Genomic DNA, 18,174 nt, shown 5'->3' on the forward strand with positions numbered 1-18,174 from the left:
ATCCTTTCTCACCTCGGATGCTCACCTGTGAATGGCCCCTCCAATACATCACTGACACTTCAAATTGAGTGTCACTCAAAACAGAAGTGGAGTGATAAGGGCCATTGCAGGATGGTGGAGGGAGCAGTGCATACACCTCCGCAATTTCACTCTACAGTACAAATCAGGTATAACAGCATTCAGCACAGGTAAATAAAGAAATTAGAATACATCATGGTAAATGTAATAATACATGTCACCATGTTCTGCAACCACATATGGGTTGATCTGGTCAAATGTTTGTATTTTTCATTTTGGTATACTGTATGTGCATGTGCTGCTGATGAAAAATGAATGCAGCCAATTGCTTTGAGCATATTTTTGAAAACTGGCTACATTACAAAATCCCTTGTTAGGCTTCTAACAAATCCCTTGTTAGGGCATGTTTGTCTGTTGGGAATGTGATAAGTATGGACTCTCCATGCAGCTGGCTTTTAGAACCAGAGACACTTGTGAAAAAGAAACTTGAAATGACTGTGGATGGAAATGCCGGGTGGAAAGGAGCTTTGTTACTGCAGGGATGTACGGCTTGTTGTTTTTTTGTCTCCCAACCATCTTTCATCTCATCCAGTAATTTAAGTATGGTGTGACTTCAAAGCCTGCAAGTTTCTAATATTCTCCTTTGGTATGCCAAAAGGGAAAACATGACTTTGCAACACCCTTTCTTTTGCACTTGCTTTCCTACACTTAACAATATCTAATTTAGATGACAAAAGCAGCCTCAATGTCACAAACTTTACACAATACATATATCAGTGGCGAAAAAAATGCTTTACACAATATATATCACAGGCATAAATCATAAACAAAAGGGTTTTTTAAGTAATGCCTTTTTAGTGGCATGGCTCTAGGGATGGCAATGTTGGTGGCAAGTCAGCCAGTATGTCTATCAGCCTCATCTGTACTTTTTTTAAATTGTTTAATACAAATTGTTAGCATGCTAAACTAAGATGTTGAACATGGTAAACATACCTGCTTAACGCATTATCATTGGAAGCATCATGGCTTGCTGACATTCACATTAATCATTTTGTTATTAAAGTGTTTTCCAGTTTAACATCCCACACTATACTCGTTTTCAGGTCTATACTTCTATTTGGGTTTCTACTAGAATATGCCTACATGCTTTAAAAAATAAATTTCTCACACAGTCTAAATATACATGTATTCACCCTCTATCTGAAGAGCTCAGTTTTAGCACCTTTCTCTGCATGTCTTCTGAATCTATGCTCTCTGCAACTCTGCACCATCACTGCAGCTAGGGAATGTACTGTAGCTGCAGTGCCGTTACAGTCATGTAGCTTTCTACCTGTACTATACTGTTGTGATATCACAACTGTACAAATATTTTTTTCACGTGCAATTGCAAAAAGGCAACGTTTCTGAATATGGGCTGAGACCATTTCTCTGTTGATTGAGCGTTTTGATACTTTCACAGCATCTACAGAGCACCTCAATCGACTTAATGATCAAAAACACTTTTTATAATATGGGACCTTTATTATAAATTTGTCATAAATTCAACGCTGGCCTGCATTAGAAAATTTTAAATAACACCAATACCACGTTTTTATTTATTTTGGTTGTAGTAGTATTTTTCAACATCAGCTTTCATTTTGAAGTGCTATCTGTGATTGTAACTAAACTACTAAATTGCATAAGTTACTCCTCTTCTCATTCGCTCGGCTTTCAAGCAGTTAAAAAGAAACACCCCTAATGATGTATAATAGGGACACTCAGTAAACATGTAGGCTAAGTGTCAAGATAATTGACTTTGATTCCCCATCTGGTTGCATTACAGTACATAATAATTTATTTAGACCTAGCACAGGCAAGCTGCATAATGATTCAGTCATGCAGTCACCGTGTGTTTTCTGAGTAGTTTCCCATTTTATACTGTCACAGTTCCCATATCAAAAGTTTAGATTTTATTGAGCATTTCCAAGTAGAGAAAGGAGTCCCTCTATATGATGAAAGTCTATCTGTCATTTTCATAGAGCCTCCAGCCTCAGTGACAGCACTTCGTTTCCCTGTTTTATCTTGCATTTAATATCTTTCCAGCATCAGCATGTGGTGTTAGGCAGAGCCACAGAGAGAGAGAGAGAGAGAGAGAGAGAGAGAGGGAGACAGAGAGAGAGAAAAACTAAGGGATAAAGAGAAATTTAATAGGAGGACGCTGAGTTGCTCCATGCTCCTCTGAAGTGGAAGTGAGGAGAGAAGGACGTAATGGTTTTCCTTTTGAAATCTATAGATAATATTTAATAAAAAAACAAGACCAACTGAGCTTGCTCTGTTTTGATTGAAATTTACTTGGAGCGTTAACAGAAGTGACCATGCCGGAACTTATGGGGCACCTTTGAAGGTCCAATATGTAATATATTTACTGTAATGATCCAAAAATGACCCCAATGCGTCATATGATATTAAATAAATCATGTTAAGTTGAAATACTATCTTTTTTGACAACAATGCCAAGGCCAGTTTTTTTTCCTTTAAAAATGTCTGTTTCGTGACAGATTTTCTGTCTGTGTTTTGGCCTGGGTGTTGCCAGATATACATACCTGTAAAAACATGCATTGCATACCTACATACATAATAACAACATAACAAACGTCAGGTACCAATTGGAGATGTATTTGAAAGATGGAGACAGCTTAGAGCCCAATAGGATGCTGACTCCCAATCAAAGCTAAGTTGGCATACTGGAGATGTAAATAGGCAAGTGGTTGCTAACAATTTTGTCATATCAACCTTATGTGTCAATGTTGGGCTTACCGTTTGCTCCCCTCCCCCCAAGTGGATCAAAATGTAAATGAAGTTTTAAAAAGCAATTATAAAGGTTGATACAGAGAAGGCAGAAATGCCAATTTCTACAGCCTCCAGGGGATGGAAGGTTTTGTGTTTTAAATTCACAATCACAATGTAAATGTGTAATTTAACAAAGGTCTAATATTTGTGAAATTGTAAATGTGGAACTGGGACACATATGTAGAAGGAATGGTTCCAGACAGTGTGAGTGAATTGCCATTTGTTTTTCAAGAATGCATTGCATTGTTCGAGCGGCTACATGCAGTATCATACTACAGTGTTACTGTTGAGGTTTCCAAGTGCCTGCGGCCTCTGCAGTAATGGTGGCTTGTTAATGTATGACCCCCTACACTGGATTAGGTTATACGTACACTTACATAAATCAGATAACTAAGTAGTTATATTATCACCGCCTGTAAAAATTAATTTGTGTATGTTTTGGATAGTCAAAATGGGTTACATTTTTCCTTTTAAGTCTTGACTTTTAACAAAGTTACTACATCATGCTGTTCTCTGTTCAGCTATTGTTGAGTTGGGGATTTATTTTTATGAGGATGAAAAATGCACCATCACATTCTGTGGAGTGGACCTCTCGGCAGGATTAACAGGTTAGTGTCAACAGCATGTGGCGGCACTTGTACACTAGAGATGTCTGGAAATAAATGACTCATCAGTTGATGGAACTGAGCATGAGGTCTGTGTGTGTGTGTGTGTGCGTGTGCGTGCGTGTGTGTGATCCTTTTGTGTGTTTGGCTCCGAGCATGCTTTCTTTCACCCTAAGAGAACCTCATCTATTTCCATCATATTGCGCCCTCAAAACATCAACCTGCTCTGCCTGACCTGACTCCTGTCATTGTGAGTAGGCCAGAGCTGCTCAGTGGAGCACGGATGAAAATTACATTAATGAGGTAAAACATCAGGTCCAGTGAGCTCTGGACTACTAAATAATGTATTTGTATTCAAAATTAGACGCAACAGTAATTTTCTCGCCATCAGCGGAAATGGCTCAGGCCTTGTGTTTATATTTTCACCTTGACAGTCACTAGTCTAGACCTGGTTTCAAAAGGGGATTCACGTATGATAACATGAATAACTATTTCTTAATTTTTCTTTTTCTTCTGACAGTAATTACCTGTATCACAGCATTACATGGCATTTAGCCCTGCCTGTGAAAAGCAGGGAGATTTTACAGAGCTGGACATGTCTACTGAAAATGATACGTGAGCAATACACTTAAAATGGAATAATAGTTTGACTCATCTGCAAAATGTTCAAATGCAGGTTAGGTGCATTTGTGGATCTATGTGAGATTAATTTTAATGAAAGATAGCGACAGACAAATATAGAATTCTGTCAATTCTGTGACAAGCTAAGCCAGTTTATATGAAAAATTCTGTCGCCTGCTCAGTTTCCCCCGCCATACTAACTCTCTTATCATTTCAGATCCAGTAACCCCCTCCTGCACTATTGGCGTACGCATGGTTTTAAAAATCCCCCCCAAAAAATTCAGCTTGTTAGGAGGGTTAAAATTAGATTTTCCTAATTTAAATATGTGAATTTAAAAAATGGGATAACAATAGCGTTAAAACTTCCATCAGTGCTGAATTATCTGTCAAGCAGTAATAGATGAGTCAAAAAGTCTAAATGAGTTTAAATGTTGCAATGAATGATCCACAGAACATACGTTATTGTTGACAATGTTTAATTGAAGGGTTTAAATTAAAGGCAAATTGACCCTTCCTATTCTTTCTCACCCTCTGTATTCACTGCTTGTTCTTCTCTGTCACACATTACATGTCTCATCTGCCAAAGTGTGTTAACATTTTTTTTGTAAACTTGTATAGACCTTTACAATTTTTTTTGTGTTTGCATCATTTTTGATTTGAATTATAGAAATGTGTCGACAGATTCCACTGTCATTACCAAAGAAATCATTCATATAATATCTTTTTAAATATAATTTCAATTAGATAAGGTCAGTTTGTTTGTGTTTAACAGCACAGAGACATCATTTTAGTCGTGCCCTGGGCACAGTGGGCACTACCTGTCACGCACACAGAAGCAGTGGACTCACAATTGCACGACTCCGTTAAGTAGATTCCAAAGAGTTTGTTTTGAGCACAAATCAAACTAACAGGTAAAAGTACCCAACAGGCCAATTTGTAGGGTAGTAACGTTAGTTCGCTTTATCACTCTAAGATTCAGCTGGCTGTTCGGTTTTCTCAAAATATTGACATGCATCAGAGAACCATCATGTTGCGCAAAGATTGTGTAGTAATAACCAGTTAATGCACAGCACCACACTTACACACAAGCCATGACTGTCAGCGGTCATCTTAGTGTTATGACAAAGTTAAAGCTTCAGTGCGTAGTTTCTGTTGCCATGACAAAACACACACAAAACACAATTCTCTGAACATAACGATACTGAAGAATACAGAGAGAGTTGTGTGGAGCTGATAGTTGTCATTAGCTTTGTAGCAACTAATTTGGCAATAGCTTGGCAAAGCTTTGTTATTTTTTATTATTTATTTATTTAACCTTTATTTAACCAGGAAGTCCCTTGAGATTGAAGTCTCTTTTCCAACTGACACCCGGCCAAGACGGCACCCCAGTTACAATTTAAACAGAAATACAGTATGGTCAACACAAACACACCAGCAACACACATAGAGGAAAGAAACAGGTCACATGTGTCAGTTACATTTTTGAGTTACATGGCATTTTAACTCAAAAATGTAACTGCCACATGTGACCTGTCCCTTTCCTCTATGTGTGATGCTTGTTTGATTGTTTTTCACAGGTTTTATTATTCATCTTGGAAAAAATACTGAGGTCCGAACCTTGGTGACCTAAATGGTGGGTACGGCCATGCCTACAGGAAATCCTTTTCCACCATTCTGAACACCTGTCCATCTCCGTCCACATACACACCTTGTCCCCATTTCCCACCTCAGTCTTAATGCCTTATGGCGTTTTTCCAGTGCTGGTAACAACTCGACTCGCCTCGCCTCTTCTCGACTCGATGTACTGTGTGTCCGTTTTCCATTGCAAATTAAGTACCGCTTTAGCGTGGCTGGTCGTCATAGCGACCTTGCAAAATCGCCGCCGCAGGTTGTCTGTTTGGGCGTGCAACCGAGCTGCCGAGAGGTGGGATGTTATGTTCCCGGTTTCACACACACTCAGTGGGTTCAGAACTTGAGAATGTCCGAAGAAACATTTACTTACCTACATAACAAAATGCGTACAGTGATGGAGAAACAGGACGCAACCTTCCGCAAATTTGTACCACTGAAGAAGACATTGGCCAGGGCATTGTGGAAGCTCTGAATACAGAACTGTTGGCCATCTCGGGAGTAATCATCACAACTGTGTGCCAGTGTCTTCAAGAGTTTGCTGCTGCTGCAGAGATGTTGTTGGTGCCCGAACAAATATGTTTTCCAGACCAGGAGAAGTTTGCAGAAATGGCTGCCTACACTGAGAGCACATGGGGGATCCCGCAGTGTGTTGTTGCTATTGATGGATCACACATACCCATCATAGCACAAGAGTACCACTGCGACTATTTCAACCGTAAAGGGTGGCACTCCATCATCCTTCAAGGTGTTGTTGATGGAAAGGGACTGATTTGGAACGTGTTTGCAGGACTGCCTGTCATCTTCTGTGATGCTTGTGTTTTGAGAGGGTCCAAATTGTGGAAGTACTTTCCTGCTTCCACAAGGAACATCGGTGGGCTTAATGCTGACTACCACATCCTGGGGGATTCTGCCTATGCCTTGCAGAACTGGCTCTTAAAACCATTCAGTGACACTGGAGGGCTCTCAGCAGAACAGCAGATTTACAAAAGGAAAATCTGCAGGACACAGGTTGTTGTTGAAAATGCTTTTGGTAGACTGAATGGAAGGTTGCGTTGCTTTATGAAAAGAAATGACTGTGATGTAAAACTGGTGAAATCTAGGGTTCTGACTTGCTGTGCTTTGCAAAATCTTTGTGAGACTCTTGGAGAAGCTTATGACAATGACTGGGATGCATTTGGGCCAGCAGAGTCACAGGGTGCAGAGGAAGAAGGGATGTACGGGAGGGTTTGAATAGCTAAATAATAAAAACTTTTCTTTATTATATTGACTTGGTAATAAGTATTGTGAAATATTGAAAATTACATGCAAAATGCCGTGTAATATAAAACAATGATGAAAGAAACATTCAATTATTTAAAAAGATTTGTAGATAGAAAAACACAGTATCCAACGATTAAAAGCAACTCTTTTTTTAATGCCAACATATAATATGTAATTAAGTAAGTAAAGTAAGTGGAAAGAAATAGATAAGGTGGTGCACAGTTCTAAAACACTTTATACATACATAAAAAATATAGAGGTAGCATTGGTTGGGTGTGAAGTAATGATATAGCGCAGAAATATAAATGTAATTAAAAAGTATTACATGTAAATTATAAGCAAATATATTAATTTAAGCACAGAGAATAGACTCCCAGATTACAGACTAGAAGACGTTTTCTCTCAATATGTTGCTAAATTGGTTGCCTTTGCACAAAGAAAGCTACATCAGCATGCCTGGTTTCAGCTATCAGACATCTCATCTTCATGACATTCAGTTTTACATGTGATGCCACTACGTTTGCTTTTGCTCCACAAGAGTAAAAACCACAGGTACTCCAAATACTGTGTCTACCGTGCATGTTAATGCAAAACCTTGTATGCTTTGTGTGCCTTGTACTTTTGACTGCACATTACATTTCACATGCATGAAAATTCACGTTCCTCTCAGCTTGTCCATCTCTATATACTAACCGGTAGCCGGTGACGCAGGTGATGAAGGTGCTGCCTGTGCTGGAGTTGCCGGGGCCGCTTCTCCTCCTGCCCGTGCTGGAGTCGCAGGGGCCGGTGCTCCTCCTGCCCGTGCTGGAGTCACAGGAGCCGGTGCTCCTCCTGCCCGTGCTGGAGTCACGGGAGCCGGTGCTCCTCCTGCCCGTGCTGGATGCGCAAGGGCCGGTGCTCCTACTGCCCGTGCTGGAGTCGCAGGGGCCGGTGCTCCTCATGCCCGTGCTGGATTCGCAGGGGCCGGTGCTCCTCCTGCCCGTGCTGGACTCGCAGGGGCCGGTGCTCCTCCTGCCCGTGCTGGAGTCGCCGGGGCCGGTGCTCTTCCTGCACGTACTAGAATCGCCGGGGCCGATGCATCTCCTGCCCGTGCTAGAGTCGCCGGGGCCGATGCATCTCCTGCACGTGCTAGAGTCGCCGGGGCCCAAGTGTCGTCCGTTGGAGTCATTGAAACCTCTTCATTTGTCGAAAATAAATATTGAATAGAAAGATCAATTACGTGTTAACCCTCATGTTGCATTTGTGTAACTCCAGGCTCTATTTTTTTTTATTTTAGAAAAATTAAACCGCAACAAACAATTACAAACAATACACTGAGACAGAGAATGTGTCCCAGGGCCAGACATAAAAATAAATAAAAATAAAATAGAACATAGAGAGGAAAGACGGAAGGGAGGGAGACAAAAACAACAGAAACAGACACACACAAACACACACAGAAATAGACATACAGCCTGGACTTCACAGCCTCAATAACGTCCACCCAAGTGTCCAGAGTCTTTCCTGGCGCTCCATGAAAAGCTCCATTAACACTACATCCAAGTAGGAAATGGTCCCTGTGTGGATAGACAGGTCATGAGGTGGTTTCCAACGGGTTGCAATCATCATCTTTGCAGCTGTAAGTCCAGCAAATAGAGCACGTTTCTGAGTCCCAGCTGTATTAAAAACGTTTTCATCACAAGCTCATAGGGAAATAACGTTGATAGCGTTAGCTTATTGTTATCTGCTAATGTTTTATACAAGCTTACGAGTAGTCTAAACTATCATGGTTGTTAGGTGAGCTTAACAATAGCCCGCTAACTTCAACATAACGTTGTGCGCAGTGTGTCTACAGATGTTAAAGTAAAAAACACTTACCATCCTCCATCATGGACTCCACAGAGTCGTAGCCGAGTCGAATCCGCCCTCCTTCCCAATGCTCGGCGGTCTCTGTCCGTAAATTGCCTCTATTTGGTCAAACACCTTCCAGTTTTAACTGTTTGACCACTCCGGCCGTTGTGGTTCTTGATGGCGCGATAGTCACTTTTGAGCTTTTTGAGCTTCTCCCTGCACTGCTGGAAAGTACGGTTGTAGCTGTCTGAGGACAGCAGTTGGAGACCTGTTTGTAGACCTTTTCATTCCTTGTTGCCCCATGGATCCGCTCATCCGCAACCACACACAAAAAAGTCTTCACCTCCTCAGTAAACCATGGCGTGGTTTTGCGGCTTGCCATAGCCAATAACATAAATATATATAAAGTTCTTTGATTAGTGCAGAGAGTAGCTAAAATCTCACGGTGTCTGGCTAAAACTTTTTATAAATGTGCGTTTGTTCAGGACACTCTTGTCTGCTGATGACGCAGTGATTAGTGACGATTCTGTCTGACCAATCAGTAGTCTGCAGGTTTTCACGTCACCTTTTGGTATTGCCTCAGCTTGCTTGGAACCTTGACTGAGGTAGTAGGCTACTACTAAAAGTACCTGGTAGCAGGTACCGGGGGATTTTTTTCTTATTAGAAAACCAAAAGAGGTTTGTAGAGTTGAGTAGGTACCATGCAAAAACGCCTTAAATACTAATCCATTTCCACTTATCCTTTTCCGTGTTTATGGAGGGGGCTGGGAACCTCTTTTGCAATATCCCCAAGAGCCTGGGTCTGTCCGAGGTTACTTCCTAAAAGGAAGTTTTTCTCACCACTCAAGGTTTCTCCCTAAAAGGAAGTTTTTCACACCACTCAAGGTTTCTCCCTAAAAGAAAGTCATTCCTCGTCATTGTTGCACGAAATGCTTGCTCTTGTGGGAATTACTGGAATTGCTGTGTCTTTGTAAATTATTGAGTGTTGTCTAGACCTACTCTATCTGTAAAGTGTCTCGAAATAACTCTTGTTACAATTTGATACTATAATTAAATTGAATTGAACTGAATTATAACTGCTATTTCTCAATTTAGTGCCTTCTTGCTCCTTCGTCGGGACCCGGAAATCAATCTCAGAGCTGCATATTTACAGGATCCTTAATGTATCTCAAGGAGAGAGGAGCGAGGAGGCTTGCCACAGGAGCTACAAGCAGGGATATCTTTTAACAATATGAAAAAAAAACATTTGACCATTGCTTCACTAAGACAATACAACAGCACTATACGATAGGATATATAACAGTAAAATCACATAATGATTTGCCTTGGGGAAAACTAGTCACTAGGTTACACTTGGTACCTTACTACATTATATAACTGAATGATCTTCCAGCAAAAAATAGAACATGGAGATGTTGTTTAACTGATAAAGAAGGCTAAACTGAGTCAAAAGGCTGACATGCACTAACATAGCTAGCTAGAATATTGCAAATATGAAGTTTTGTGAAAAACACAAGAGCACAATGTTAGACTTAATTTAGTCAGTATAAAGTCTATTTTTCATTCACATTAAAATGAGAGCTTAAAGGTAAGGGTTGCTTGTATTTGTCAAGTGCCAGTTGCCACAATGTCTCTCCTTGTCTGTCTCTTTTGTCTCATTCCCTCCTCCACGAGGAAATGAAGGGATGTACATACTGGAAATGAAATAAGTCCCCTGGATTTGACCCTTGGCTTTTTTTTTAAATAGCTGTCTGTCTATGAGTCATGCTTTTGGGTTTAAGCTTGCCATTTCCGATCCATTACAGCATGTTTCATAGAAGGACACCAAAGAACATCCATGCAAACACAGACTTGAAGGCAGCACGGTCTGCGTAACGCCTATCAGTTGTAACTTTCATTTAAAAAAATCTGAACAAAATAGAAATTTTCAAAATTATATTTTATGTTGTTTTTTTCATCCATGTTTAATTAAAATTAAGAAATTCTATTTATTTTCTTTTGAGTAGACAAAAGAAAAGAAAAATCTAAGTACTTTGATGTCTATTTATGCTTGAGGTCGGCTTACACGGCAGGATTTAGTCAACCAACTCAGTTTACCTCGGATAGGCCTGCAGGTAGGGCTGCACAATTACAATTACACAATTTAATTACAATAACAATTTTGACTTTCCACAATCAAATTTGCGTACTCAAGCGATTTTTTTTTTAATGCGTCATTTCATAGAACGCTCCGGTCTTTTTTTCATAGCGCATCTACCGCTCTGTAAACCCGTCTGATCATGTGCCAGTCAGTTGATCCCTGCATCGCGCAGCTTAGTTTCAAGATGTAGACAGTCACAAAGGACAGAGTAATGGGAGGAAAACTCAAAAGATAACAGTCGTTTATACATTGGTCTCAAGGTTTACCAGTTTAACAGTAAACGCAACATTTTGTCCCGTCTGTGTTATTCGGACGACAGCAGTGAGCATGCCAGTGCAGTGCTAGTTGTTGGTGGTGCTAGTTAGCTTCTGTTAGCTTCTTTTAGCTCACAGACTCTAGGGCGCGAGTAATATTTTTCCTCTAGGACTTACCGGTGCACATTATGTCCTTCCATCCTCTGCAATGTTGTTGTATGGATGTTGGTTAATTTTGCGTTACATGACCCATTTCTTCTGTAAAGCCATGCCTGTGTTAGATCTCTCCTCTACTCTCTCTCCTCTTACTCTCCACGCAGCCCTGCTACACAGCGCCGGTCCACACTTCTGACATTTGTCTACAGTTTAATTGTTATTAACACAGCTGTATATTGTTAAATATGAGGGGCAAACCTGTATTTGTACCAGTGTTTTTACGTGTAACTCTGCTATTGCGCCGCCACGGCGAAGAACACAGAAGAAGTTTTTGAATGCAACTAACTTCAGTTGGTAGAGTTACAGCATGTGAGACGAAGCTGCTGGACCTGGGCCAGAGATGTAACCCATGGCCAGAATATCATAGTTCATAAAAATGCAGCGCTACACGACGATACCGGCATTTCATACACGCGACGTGTGTATCTGCCGTTCGACCCGTGCTGGACCCGCTCATTATGAGTCAGCCATCTCTCTGAGCCTATATACAATACAATTTGTTTGGGTTAAAATCAACAAACAATCTTGAGAATAATCGTGATCACAATATTGATCAAAATAATCAGGATAATCAATTTGGCCATAATCGTGCAGCCCTACTCGCAGGGCAACTTTTTCCTACTAAATGCTTTTTGGGTAAAAGCCACAAATAAATAGAAAGTCAGTTTGTGCTTAAGTAAAAAAAAGAACTATGTATATATATATATATACGTATGTATGTAAGAAAGGGCAACCAATCAAGCTGTTAACGTAATGGCTGTGTAATCCTTAAAGTACCCTTAAAGCTGAAAATTAGCACTTCAATCTCATAGTCACTGTTTCATTTCAAATCTAGGTCTGGGTTAGAGCCATAATAATGAAAAACACATCACTGTACTGAGCAGCTCCACCTACCTCAGATATATGAGCAACCTGTTTTTGTTTCCAGATAGTTTTGTCATGTTGTGTCATTAAAAAAATACACAAATGTGTACAGTGAATGCATAACAAAGGAAAGATTCTATGAAAAAGAAAGAAAGAAAATGTACATAAAGAAAGGATACAAAGGCTTAAATTGTGTGACTGAATATGATATTACAGCGGACCAATGTAAAACAGGGAGAGAAGGAGAGTGCTCCTTTAAATTCACTACACATGCTGAAACTGTTCCAGGAAAGGCCCCCACACCTTTTTGAATTTGTTGTTGCAGCCTTACAACGATGTAATCACTTATAGCAAATCTTTCGAGGTTTTGGACAAAGTTTGAAAATCTTCCCTCCAGAATTTTTCCAGACTAGGGCAAGTCCAGATCATGTGGGTAAGGGAGGCTTCGCTAATTCTACATTTGTCATTGCAGGGGTTTACCTCGGGATAGAAACCAGATAGTTTGGATTTTGATATATGGTCCCTATGTACGATTTAAACTGCAGTAGATTGTAACAGGCGCAAAATAATAAGGCATTAATGAGCTTAATTGTAGATTTCCATATATCCTTCAACAACACCAGGGTAAAATCATGCTCCCAAACTGCTTTTATTTTGTCTAGCGGAGCATGTCTTTTACCTGTCAGCTTATTGTATATTATTATTACTAGACCTCTGCGTGTTGGAGGCAGGTCAGGAACCTCATCTAACATGCTTGTATCAGATGCTGTGGGAAAGCTCTTTACCTGAGAGCGAATAAAGTGTCTAGGGTGCAAGTACCTGAAGAAATGGGTTGTTGATAATGGTTACATTTTTCAGACAGTTGTTCAAAAGATGCAAAGCTGTTCTGAAAGAATAAATCACTGAAATGCCTAATACCCTGTCAGTGCCATTCTTGAAATGCAGAGTCTAAAAATGGGGGTTGGAAAAGAGGGTTGGAAAGAATAGGACCTAAGAGAGAGAAACTGAGTAAGCTGTTTGCTGAACTGAACCCATAATTTCAAGTTTCTGTATGTTTAATAACTGGATTTTCAATTGAGATGTGTAACAGAGAGGGAGTGAGGATCTAAGCAAGGTCAAGATGGAGAGGTTGTGGACCATGTTCAGCTCCATAGCGACTCACTCTGGAATGTCAGTCAACCATGGAAATGTGTCCAAAGTGTGAGAACGTGGTTATTATTGGTTGTTATAAAACTGAGTCCAGAAGATCAAAGAAAGATTTGGAGATGAAAACTGGAAGTGAATGGAAAGGTATAAAACCGTGGGAAGGATGGTCATATTAATAGAGTTAATACAGCAGAATAAGGCTGCAGATAGAGGTGACCACTGTACTAAACATTGTTTCATGGTCCCATGGCATGAAAATTTCACTTTATGAGTTTTTTTTAACATTAATATGCGTTCCCTCAGCCTGCCTATGGTCCCCCAGTGGCTAGAAATGGTGACAGGTGTAAACCAAGCCCCGAGTATCCTGCTCCGCCTTTGAGAAAATGAAAGCTCAGATGGGCCGACCTGAAATATTGCCCCTTATGAGGTCATAAGGGGCAAGGTTCCCAGCACTTTTTCTTTCTTTGTTTATATATTTATTAGAGATATGTCTTAAACTAATGCACCACTTGTTTTGTGTTCTAATGTGTTCTTATTATATTTAAAAAAAATGGAAATGTTAGGAATGGAGAACTTTGGTCTAGATCACAGACTGGAACAGCAACCACAAGGTAATGTAAATCTGGTTATTGTACTGTTCTCAATGTTTCAAAAAAAAAAAAGCTACAGACTCAGAAATGTCACATACTAAAGCTCATTGTTGGACTGGCTCTTGTGGCTGTAATTCTGCACCAAGGCTGAATTTCGGGAAAGAGACTTCAGATTAAGGGACCACTAAGGGGTATATAAAAGCATCCAAAGAGCACCATGTCATGGTAAAAAAAGGCATTTATGGTTCCTTGTAACTATAATACCAAGGTAAGTGAACTTGCTTTTCACTATTTTAAAAAGATCGCCTGCCAGTTCTGATGTAAGAGCAGTTTACTTCACCGGGAAGAGTTCACATCTGCTTAGGTTCAGTTTGTATCCTGAAAACTCACCAAATTCTAAGAGTGGTGACAATCTTAGGTAAAAGATTGTGTTATGGATTAAAACACTCCCAAGGAACAAAAGAGCGTGAATCATTTTACCAATGCTCCATTGTTCCGACATCTCAATAATCAGAAAAAATTCCTTTGGTCCTACAGTCAACTATTCCAACGTCCCTTTGTTTTGAAAAAATAAATCCCATTCCTACATCCCATTGTTCCGACCATATAGGCTTTGTTGATCAGCTTTGATCAGTGGATCATTTGTCCTATCCTCCGACCAATCGGCTATCCTAACCCTAACCACTTGAGGTCAAATACCTAACCCCAACCTAGTAGCGGCGTGGCAATTGGGAGTGTCGCGGCTTTTCCCGGTGGGCCAGGAGGTCCGGTCTGATAATAGCGCTGCCCCTGCGCGCGGCTGTTGACACTGCCCACGGCCCCTAACCCTGCCAACAGAGTTTCAGAGAAACGGGCAGTCCCCCTTTGAAGGGGGATTTAATTCTTGCAATCTTTTGGTTTCATTGTGCATGGCCTTCTGACCAAGTTTTAATTAGATATCAATTTTTTATTCAACATACAGTATGTACACTTTTTTACATGCAAAATTAAAAACATATTTTTACATGGCCAAACGTTTACGCTAACCTTGTTCAACTTTGTCATTGTAATAGCCATATGTCTACTGTTGTTTTATTGCGTAAGAGCAAGACACTTGCTGAGCCATTGCAGGTGATTTAGATTCTGTGTATGGGGGTAGCAGAAGACTAATGTCACTTCAAGTTTGTTTATGCTATGAAAAATAGTATTAAAAGACAAAACGAGCTGCAGGCGGCCCTAGAGGGGATTTTAGGTAGCTTGTATATAAGGTTGAAGTGTAATCTCAATGACAATTGTCACAGAGATGCTTCAGTGCTCTGATTACCAACTGTTCCTTTTGATGGAGCCAAGTGCTTCTTCAGGCTAATTGCATCTCAAAGGAGATTACTGTGTCCTGGGAGATCATGAGGTTGCCACTGATGCTTTGGAGATGCTTTGTTGAAATCATCAAGGTTGCCTCCCATTGCCAGACCTTCCTCCACAGCGCTGTGGAGGAGGTTCTGGCTATACCACACAGCATTCCAGGATGGGAGTAAATCATGCTCTGGTTTATTGGCATTTCTTTAAACCAATCACAACCGCCTTGGGCGGAGCTTAGCGCCGACCGGAGGCACGGTGCCGCTGCAAATTAGCCTCAGGAAGGAACTTGTTTTGGTGGAACATGCATACGTTTAAAAGTTGTTTTATTCGTGCATCTCAAAAACTTCCACTTACATTTCTTTTTCAAACTGGTCATAAACAGCTAGACATTTCACAATGGCAGAAGAGGATGTTGGATGCAACAATGTTTATGTTGCTAACATTATGTCCCTCATCTTGGTTGACATTCGACTTTTCCACTTTCAACCTGTCCATCATCAAATGCTGTGAATTTATTTCCGATTATATTGCGAGCAGCATGGAACACAAATCTAGGAGGAACAGTCTTTATCATTTAGTCTGCTGGTTAGATTACTGGTGCAGCATATGTTTACTACAGTGGAGCTGGTCAACTAACGTTACTGGACTTATTCTGTATTATTGACTTTGCTATATCACAGAAATGCCTCAATATTTGTGTGTACTGTAATGCCATTGTTTTGTTTGACTCATATTCCTTGTGTGACTAACGGTAGTTTGACCCATCTTACACAAGCAATTTAACTAGCTAGCTAACTTAGAACGGTGCATACACACGTCATGTGTATTAAATGTCTGTATCGTCCCTGCGCTGCATTTTTATGAACTATGATATTCTGGCCATGGGTCACATCTCTGGCCCAGGTCCAGCAGCTCCGTCTCACACGCTGTTACTCTACCAACTGAAGTTAGTTGCATTAAATAACTTCTTCTGTGTTCTTTGCCGTGGCGGCCGCGATAGCAGAGTTACCAGCAGAAACACTGGTTCAAATACAGGTTTGTATTATTTAACAATATTCAGCTGTGTTAATAACAATTAAAACTGTAGACAAATGTCAGAAGTGTGTGTGGTGTTAAATGCAGCACTAAGATCTAGTAAAACAAGTACAGAGACAAGTCCTTTTTCTGCATCAGTTAGAAGGTCATTAGTAATTTTCACCAGTGCCTTCTCTGTGCTATGATGTTTTCAAAATCCTTACTGAAAGTCCTCGAATAGACCAATACTATGTAAAAAAAATTATTGGGCGCCGTTTGTAAAGCGGCTAATGCTGAAAATAACAGCAACATTTTGTCACATTTAAGCTTTAAAGATTGAACATATAGATTCAGATTTAGATTTAACATTTAGATTTAGATATAATATTTAGATTTAACATTTAGATTTAGATTTAATATTTAGATGTAACATTTAGATTTAGATGTATTATTTAGATTTAACATTTAGATTTAGATATAATATTTAGATTTAACATTTAGATTTAGATTTAACATTTAGATTTAGCATTTAGATTTAACATTTAGGTGTAACATTTAATATTTGGATTTAGCTATTTAAAATATTTCCAAGTTGACAAATATTGTTGTAAATGTGCAAGAAAGTGACCCTCAAAATTTCATACCAGTTTTTTAAACATTATTTAAAGCTAAATTTGACAAAATGTTGCTGTTATTTTCAGCATGAGCCGCTTTACAAACGGCGCCCCATAGAAAATCACATAACTAATTTGTGACTACCTTCTCAAGGATATTGGAGAGAAAGGGAAGGTTAGACATAGGTATATAGTTGGCTAAGAACTCAGGCTTGAGGTTGGGTTTTTTCATTTATGGATGTTAAAATTACTTAGAGAAACACCTCTCTAAAATCGGAATCATATCTGTCCAAATAGCTGTCAAATCTGATAAGCCAGATTGTCATTTGATTGGTTTCATTTTCACTGAGTGCTTGTTTGATCCACAGCTGCCTTTGCTGCACTGACAAGGCCCCAGTGAAGAATCACCATTGTTAAAAATCTGTCTCTCATCAACCTTGACAACAGTTTAGCTGTTTGAAAGATTTGCATCTCACCTCTAATTGTAGATTTTCTGCTGTCATGTTTTACAACTTGCTTGCATCTCTGTGAATAGCTGGTATCCCTCACATATGTCATTTTTTAATATTCATATTATTCTGTCAGGAGCCACCCGAGGACAAAATAGTCATATTGTGGAATTTCTGTGGGACAATATTAGCTCTTTGTCACTAACAGGGGTGATGTTGCCTTGTCAAGTCAAGTCAGCTTTATTGTTGTGGCAAAGTTGGCTCGGTGGTGGAGCGAGCATACCTGGGCTGGGGGTGTTTGTGCCTCACCATGGGAGTCTGGGGTTTGGGTCCAGCCTGTGGCGATTTCCTGCACGTCTTCCTCTTTCTCACCTAGCTGTCCTGTCAATACTTGGAGGTGGCAAAACGTCCCAAAAAAGTCAGCTTTGTTGTCAATTTCTTCACATATAATAGACATGCAGAGGAACCGAAAGTTCGTTTCTCCCCATCCCATGGTGAAGAAGACAAAAAAAGACATTCCTTCCACAAGAGAAAAAAAGTGCCCAACAGATAGGGCCTTTTTAACGCTAAGACAGAAAACAGCAACAATTATACAAGATAAGATAACGTGACAAAAAAACGAAGATTGTTGTGGTAGTGCATATAAATGTGCAAAAATGCTACAGTGCAACAGCAGCAAGTCCAGAGTTTTTGTGCAAAAAGGTGCTATGTACAAAAAAGAAACCGCAACTTCAGAGTCCATATATATATATAT

At 39.9% G+C, this 18,174-nt stretch overlaps 1 protein-coding gene across 1 annotated transcript in view; it reads left to right on the forward strand.

Moving 5' to 3' along the window:
- Positions 1-6,311: 6,311 nt before the first annotated feature.
- The window catches only part of LOC117938247 (general transcription factor II-I repeat domain-containing protein 2-like), a 14,323-nt gene continuing 2,460 nt past the window's right edge, over positions 6,312-18,174 (forward strand). Inside the window, 2 exon segments of the mRNA XM_034862769.1 lie at positions 6,312-6,713; positions 7,665-8,122. Of these exon segments, the coding sequence (XP_034718660.1) occupies positions 6,312-6,713; positions 7,665-8,122 (860 nt within the window).

Source organism: Etheostoma cragini, chromosome 22, assembly GCF_013103735.1.
Source record: "Etheostoma cragini isolate CJK2018 chromosome 22, CSU_Ecrag_1.0, whole genome shotgun sequence".
In the NCBI taxonomy this organism is placed as follows: domain Eukaryota; kingdom Metazoa; phylum Chordata; class Actinopteri; order Perciformes; family Percidae; genus Etheostoma; species Etheostoma cragini.